Genomic DNA, 8,217 nt, shown 5'->3' on the forward strand with positions numbered 1-8,217 from the left:
CGACCACCAACAAACTGTTGTCTTTGCAAAGGTGGCTAATTTTACCATGCTGAGCCCAGTTTCAATGGCCATAAGGTTACAGTATAAAATTTACAATGATTGGTTTTATATTGTCAAACAGGCACTCAGACCTGCAGAAAATAAGATCAGCACAAGAAGCTGCTATGAATTTGAAAGGAAAATCATTTGAGTGCTTCTCTCTCTTCCGGCAGTCCTAGGGAGGAATCACAAGGGTCCACAAGTATCTATGGGACCAGGTGGGATTAGTGGGTACTGCAGGTTACTCACAACATCAATAATAAACTAGACAATAATTTACTTTTACTTATCTACATGATTGGACAGTTTGTATCTTAACAGTGTTGGAGCCTCCCGAGTGAACTGGTCCACTCCAAATTAGATAAAATCTGTCCCTCCCATGCCACAGTTAAATACAGTGTCGCTTATAACTACAGTAATCGTGCAAAATCATTAAATTTTCAAAAATCAATATCCCTAACTTTGACCAGTTGAGATCAGTACAATTCTCAGAACAAATTGGCAACATCTTCAAGGCAGTCAAGAATCTCTGAGCTCTCATTAAATTATCATCCTTGTGGTTCCAATGGATGCACACCTGCTCCATTATTACCTAGTTTGCTAACTCATTGTTATCAGATGCCAATTTGTGATCTTCCTCAAAGTTACACCTGGAATTCCACTGCCTCAAGCAATATAGAGAATGCACATCTGCTACAATGACGATGAGCAACTTTAAGATTCTAAGCAATACAGAGCAGAGCTTGTCATGTATAAAATGGAAGCTGCTCTTTGCAAGTCAATTTTACCTGAAAAAGAGGGAAGCAGCTGGTGATAACAAGTTGTAGAGCTGGATGAACACAGCAGGCCAAGCAGCATCAGAGGAGCAGGAAAGCTGATGTTTCCGGTCTGGACCCTTCTCCAACGGTTCAGACCCAAAACGTCAGCCATCCTGCTCCTCTGATGCTGCTTGGCCTGCTGTATTCATCCAGCTCTACACCTTGTTATCTCAGATTCTCCAGCACCGGCAGTTCCCACTATCTCAGAAGCTGGTGATTCTGTGCAATTCTGAGAGGTGGTTGGGAGGGGATGGCTTAATGCTATTATTGCTAGACTATTAATCAGGAAACTCAGCTAATGTGATCAGAGATAATGGGACTGCAGATGCTGGAGAATCCAAGATAACAAAGTGTGGGGCTGGATGAACACAGCACGCCAAGCAGCATCTCAGGAGCACAAAAGCTGACGTTTCGGGCCTAGACCCTGCATCAGAAAAGCCTTTTGTTGGAAAAATCCATCTGGCTCACTAATGTCCTTTTGGAAGGAAATCTGCCATCCTCGCTTGATCTGGCCTAACGTGAATCCAAATACATGAAAATATAAAAGACTCTCAATTGCTCTCAGAAATGGCCTTGGAAGTTCCTCAGTTCAAGGGCAGTTAGGAGAAGAATACAAGCTGACCAGTCAGCGATGCCCTCTTGCCATGACTGAAAAAAAAGGCATTTAGGGTCCTGTGCTTTCAACATCCCCATGCAAGGCACTGGCATAGCTGCGCTCAGAATGCCAGTCTTAATAAAATAAATCAAAACGTATGAGAAGTACCACTGCATGTACAACACAAATAGTAATGCATGATTGGAAGGGGAATAGCAACAAAGGAAAAGAGGTTCCACCACAGTGGTTATTCAGGGAGGAAGGAAGCAAAATGGACATTAGTCACTGTTGTCTTCAGTCTTTGAAAATGCTTAAATGATCTGACCAACTCAGCCATCAATGAATGGGAGTCTCACGATCAGGAGCATTGGAATTAACTGAGCAATCTGTGACACAGTGAAATCAGAACAGCAAAATGGGAGGGCTGTCACAAATAAGATAGAAGGGGATGCTGTCAGCTGAGCAATGATGCAGCACCTCAGGATGGTATTTCTTCTGCTTCACATTAGCTTATTTTTTTAAAGAAAGGCTTAGTATCCTCATTTCATCTCTTACATGTTAGATCAGGAAAAGTCATCTGACCTAACAAGCCTTTGTCTCTCATAGTACAAATTGCACTGGAAAGAATTCTAATCAAGGAGTCAACTGATTAGACAATGAAGTGTAAAGTTAATGGCTGACAGATGTCATTAATCTGATGAAATTTCCCAAATCCACCAGCTAGCCTAGGAACAAAGATAGGTCTTACATCATCCAAACTACTGATTCACACACAAACACAAAATAAGGAAAAAAGAATGGATGCTATTTAACAGAAAACTGGAATAATTTGCAGGTCAGAAACTAGCTTTGGCAGAAGCAAATGACATTTCAGGTCCCAGCCATTCCTTGGTATATCAGCACATGCGTGACTCGATTGGTCTTTCAATTACAACATGCAGAGGAAAGCTAATACAATTATCTCACCATGCAGAAGAGAGGTCTAAATCAACTGTTAGTCTGAAAGCCTGTGCCAATCTATAAAAGCCTGTGTATGAATGAAAATTAAGTTCTGTTCACCCATCATACCCTGGCTCATTGACTTACATTGGCTCCTCTGAGATCAGAGCATTTTTACAATTCAGAGCTCTTTCACATTCTTGATTTTTAATTGCTTTACCACTGGTGGACATCCCTTCAAATGCTTCATCCCCAAGCTAGGCATTTTGCTCCCTATAGACAGTAGCTCACCTCTGGACTCCTCAAAGCCAGTCCATCATCCATCCATCATCATAGGCACAAATCATATCTTTGGTGACTACCCTCCACTTGCCTGCATGAGCAAAGTTCCAATAATATTGGAGGTGCTCAACATCATATGATTGGCACTCCATTCACTACTGACACACAGCAATAGCAACATGTACTATCGACAAGGTGCAGTGCAGCATATTCCAAAGATATGACCTATCCCACTGTACCTAGAAGGATGAAGGAAGCTAAAACTCAACCACCTGCAAGATCCCCTCCAATGCCACATATCCTGACTTGGAATTATGTCACCAGTCTTTCATTGTCACTGTGTCAAAATTCAAAACTGTGTAACAGCACTGAGGGTGTACCTACAGAACACAGGTTACAGCAGTCTGAGGTGAAGGCTCACCAACACCTCAAGGCACTGTGGGATTTGTAATAAATGCTGGCTCAGCCAGTGATGCCCATATCCCATCAACAGAACAAAAAAATCCTCTGCCCCTCTATCGTCATTTGGGACGCAGCGTAAACCTAACTCTGACCTGCCTTACTCAACATAGTTCGAGTCAAATATTGTTTGACAACACTGCTGTAAAATGTTCTGCATATTCGAAAGGGTGAAGGCACCAATAAATACAAGTTGTTGTTGAAGGGGAATACATCAGCCTTTAATGTACTTTCTGCTAATCTAGTCTGACATGCACTGATGTCAACACAATTGAGAAGTCCTTCAACTATGCCCAGAACTGTCAATGATTTCAGTGGTGCGGAAATGTCTTCACTGCATTCACTGGTAACTGTGACAGGCACACAGCAGTTACAATTACACATTTTGCCCCTTTAACTTAAGATTTGTTTGGAGGAAGAAATTTGAATTTTGTTTTGCTGCACGCACTTGTGATTACAGGTCTGGGCAGCACAGGAAGCACTTGAGGTAATGAATTAAAAATATCATATGGCAAGGACTATTTGGAATTTAAAATCCACTTGATCTGCTGTTCCGGATTCTAATACAATGATATAGCTAATGTAACGCCACCCTGGTGAGACAGGTCACAGACAGGTAGCAGCTGAGTGGAAAATTTCCACCTCATCTCAACAGCAAAGTGTAAGAAAGGAGGTTGAAATTCACATGTTCAAAACTACGCAACAATCACACAGTCTTACAAACGTTTATACGGTTCATTCTTCACACCGGTCAGCTCTGAGTACAATGGATCAATATTCAAAAAGATGCGGACCAGAATTGTACACACATTTCAAATTATACCAATTACTTCCATCTTTACACACTACAGCCCAACTTCTCCTCCAGACTTTGGGCCAAACGACATCACAGATGCTGAGTCAATCAGTGAGGTTCCTCTCTTCACATCTGCAGAGATGTGTTACATTCTTGTCTCAAGGGCTACATTAAAAATTAACTTTTCTCTCCTTTAATTCACTTATATCTCAAACTGACTGATACATGACCAAGTGTTTCATTGGAGGTAAAGTAGCTTGGGACACCCTGAGGTTGTGGCAGGCTTTAACGAAATGCAAATCTGTCTTTCTGATCAAAAGATAGAATTACTGTAATTTAGGACTGTAATTCACAGCACAAAAGGCCATTTGACTTATCGTTTCTGTCCTGTTAAAAAAAAAGCTCACCACCCTGATTCCACATTCCAGCTCTTGATCAGTTTAATAGGTTATGGCATTTCAAGTGCAAACCAAACGCCTAAGCGGGATAAAGGCTTATCCCTCTTTGCCTTCCAGGCAGTGAATACCAAATCCCCAGCATCTTCTGGCCAACATAATTATTCCTCATTTCCTTTCTAATCCTTTTACCAACAAAATTACATCATTGAGAGAAACAGCAAGAACTGCAGATGCTGGCATCAGAGTTAACACAGTGTGGAGGTGGAGGAACACAGCAGGTCAGGCAGCATCAGAGGAGCATGAAAGCCGATGTTTCAGGTCGGGTCCTTCATCGGGACTGGCAAAGGGTCCCAACCCAAAACATCAACTTTCCTGCTCCTCTAATGCTGCCTGGCCTGCTGTGTTCCTCCAACTCCACACTGTATTGACTAAATTACATCAATGATCTCAAGTTGCTGTTGAGGGAAATAGTACCTTCCCATCCACGCAATCTAGACCCCTCAAGTCTATCTTTTCATCACAATTAAATCTTCCCATGGTTGCCTCTATTCAATGGAAACATTTCCTCATAGCTGAAATTCTCCACTCCTTGTCACACCCTTGTAATTCTTCTCTGTAACCCTCCAATGTGATCACAGAACTGTACACAGTGCACTAACCACAGCTATATACAATTTAAGCAAACACCCTCCCTCAAATATTCTAGGCTTTGGCTAATAAGGAAGTTATTCCATACACATTCTTTGCTAATTTATTGACTACTCATGTTTTTTTTAAATCAGAATTATGTGGAACGTACTCAAAAGTCTCTCTTTTTCCACAAACTTCACAATGTCCCATCAGCTGTTGTTATTTCTTTGCCCTCCCAAAATCTAATAACTCTCATTTCTGTAGATGGAATTCTGTTTGACTACCTGACCAGCACATTGCCGTCTTGATGCATTTTGCAAGTTTCTCACTCATGGCCCAATTTAAAGTCCAAGTGATCATGGATTGAAAATTTCTCCATCAATTAAGGGTATGCTGCTCAGAAGACCCAATTTCAAAACAGCCCACAAAACCAAAACAAAGTTGGAGATCACAAGCCCTAAAGAATTAAACACATCTATCTATTCAATACCAAACTTCACTGGGATGCTAGAGTTTAGGTTTAGCTCTCATATTCTTTCAAAGAAATGCTAACTACCCAAATAAATTGTGGAAATCCTTCTCAATACAGTGCGCAAAGTCAAATGTGCTGCATCAAGAAATAACAGTGTGATGGAGTATCACAGCAAGCTAGGATTATGGGGTCTCTCCATTTTATCGGTTAAATTCAGTGATTTTAAACATTTTCCAGAAATTAGCAAACTCGGACCAACGCTGCCATGGAGGTAGAATCTCTGAATCACACAGAAAGTAGGATGATCATTCAGCCCAGTGTCTGCCAGCTCTCTACAGAAGTCAGGGCCAAAAGCTCTTTAGTGTTAAGCCAGGGTTGGCGTATCTAAGGGGAAAGGGGTATAGGGTTAGGGATAAGTGGTCAGACTTCCTGTGTAGAGGATGAAGGGTTATAGATTTAGGGATTAACAGTCAGGATTCTATGTGGAGGATGAGGGTTTATAGGGTTCAGGATCAGAGGGTGAGGGGTTATTGTGGTTAGGGAATAAGGAGTCAGATACCATGTGTGGATAGAAAGAGACTCTTGGACTACAGGACAACGACCTAGTGTGAAAGGTGAGCGACGTGGGGCTAGAGTTAGGAATCAGGTACACTGTATAGATTCCCAGGCTTTGCAATGTAGAGACCTGGTGGATGAAGCTGGCTAGAGCTCTTACCCAGCCACCGTGCTGCCGGATCCAAGGGTCCAGGTTGTTCTCCAGGTAGGTACTCATCCAGTCGGCGATGCGGGGCACCAGTGCGCCCATCTCCTTCTCGGCGCTTTCCACACTCAGGGCCGCCCCGAAACAGAAGAAAGCCACCAGCCGGCCCCAGTTAACGCCGTCGCGGAACAGCTCACCCACCACCTGCTCGAAGCGCCGGTATGCCGTGTCCGGCGTAACGCGGAGCTGCGCCGACAGATCGCTGAAAGCCCGGCGGTAGCGCAGCTCGAACTCCTCAGCGGCATCCAACAGGGCCTGGCGGGCCCGCTCAGCCTCGGGCCTGCCATTGCACACAGCCGCTCCGGGCTCGGGCTGTGTCCCCAGGCCCGCCGCTCCATTCTGCTCACAAAGCCATCTCCAGTTGTGGCCCCTCTGGGACAGTTTATAACGAAGGAAATCAGCGACCAGCTCCCCACTACTGTACATCCTGCAGCGTCGGCACCTCACCCAGTAGCCGGCATGACGGACACGAGAGATTCTCTGTTCGAGGCCTGCCCCTTCCCCCCGCACCCACTGGGACCGGGCCTGAGACCCCGCCCACTGACCACGGGGCCGCGCCCACCGCGGGGGTCACCGCCCTGCTAAGGCCCCGCCCTCTACCGGTACCCTGCCCAACTATAGGCCCCGCCCATTCCCCATGGGACCACCGCCTTCTGCCGGGACACCGACCCGCTATAGGCCCCGCCTAATACACATGAGGCACCGCCTCCTGGGCCCGCCCTGCTCACGGAGACTGCGCCCCACATTTACCCGCCTATCCGGGCTCCAGTCACTATCGCAGCGCCGTACCCTACGACCCCCCGCTAACACGACCTTAGTTAGGGTGGAAGGGAAGTTGCAGCAGGCCGTGTTCCTATCCATCTTCTACCCTTGTCTGTCTTCATGTGGATTTGGAAGGTGCTGTTGAAGGATATTTTGGCGCATTTCTGTATAACATCATGTAGAAGGCACAATGCCGCTACTTAGCACTGATGGTGGAGGGAATGGATGTCTGTGGGTGTGGTGCCCATCAAGTGAGTTGCTTTGTCCTGGATGGTGTCAAGCTTCATGAGTGTCATTGGAGCTGCGTTCATCCACAAGTGGGGAGTATTCCATCACACTCCTGACTTGTACCTTGTAGGTGCTGGACAGACTTTGGGGAGCCAGGAGGTGAATTAATCGCTGCAGAATCCTTAGCTTTTGGCCTACCCTTGTAGCTACAGGGTTTACTCCAGTTGAAATTTTTTGAGACGATTTGTAGCTCAGATGAGCTTCACCAGAGGTGCACTGACAATGTTAGCTAGCAGAGTGACAAAACGTCTGAAATCAAACACACCAGCTCGGTGAGCAAACCTACAACCTTACTCCAATTGAGTTTCTGGCCAGTGGTGACCCAGGAGATGTTGGTAGAGATTGCAGTGATGGTAATGCCATTGAGTGTTAAGAGACAATGTTTAGTTTATCTTGTGCCTTGTAGATGGTGGTCAGGGTTTGGGGATTTAACTGTAGCTGCAAACATCTTCTGATCATGAGGACATTGACTTTTATCTGTTGTTCCAGGAAGGTCTGCATTATCCTTGCTATCCAGTCATCTTGTTTAGCTGCAGTTTCTATTCTAACATTGGGATCTCTCTGCACTATACTCCTATGAGGATGTCTGCCAGAAATCCTCATTATTGCATCTGGCTTTATCCTCCTAAATGTATTTTCTGAATCAGTATTCAAACTGGAACTGGGTTTCTCCATTCTCATTCTCATACTGCCTGTTACCAATCCACAGCCTCATGTCATAGAATGTAGAACATTAAAGCACAGTACAGGCCCTTTGGCCCTCGATGTTGTGCCGACCCGTCATACCGATCATATCGATCATGTCGCTCGTCTTGGCCATTTAGCCAATATTTATATTTTCCCACAGATTTGCCTTCACGTCCCACTATTGTGGCACCCTACTTCAGCTGAATCAGTGGCAAGTTAACCACTTGTGAACTTATTTTGGGAAAATGATCCCCACATGAGATAACTTCTTCATGTTCATCATGATTGGTGC

General features: G+C 44.8%; 1 protein-coding gene across 1 annotated transcript in view; it reads right to left on the reverse strand.

Moving 5' to 3' along the window:
- The window catches only part of bcl2l1 (BCL2 like 1), a 40,525-nt gene extending 33,689 nt beyond the window's left edge, over positions 1 to 6,836 (reverse strand). Inside the window, exon 1 of the mRNA XM_048550072.2 lies at positions 6,144 to 6,836. Coding sequence (XP_048406029.1) covers positions 6,144 to 6,614 — 471 coding nt within the window. The 5' untranslated portion in view covers positions 6,615 to 6,836. The remainder of the gene's footprint in view (positions 1 to 6,143) is intronic.
- Between the last annotated feature and the right edge of the window lie 1,381 nt (positions 6,837 to 8,217).

The sequence above is a fragment of the Stegostoma tigrinum genome, chromosome 19 (assembly GCF_030684315.1).
Source record: "Stegostoma tigrinum isolate sSteTig4 chromosome 19, sSteTig4.hap1, whole genome shotgun sequence".
Lineage (NCBI taxonomy): Eukaryota > Metazoa > Chordata > Chondrichthyes > Orectolobiformes > Stegostomatidae > Stegostoma > Stegostoma tigrinum.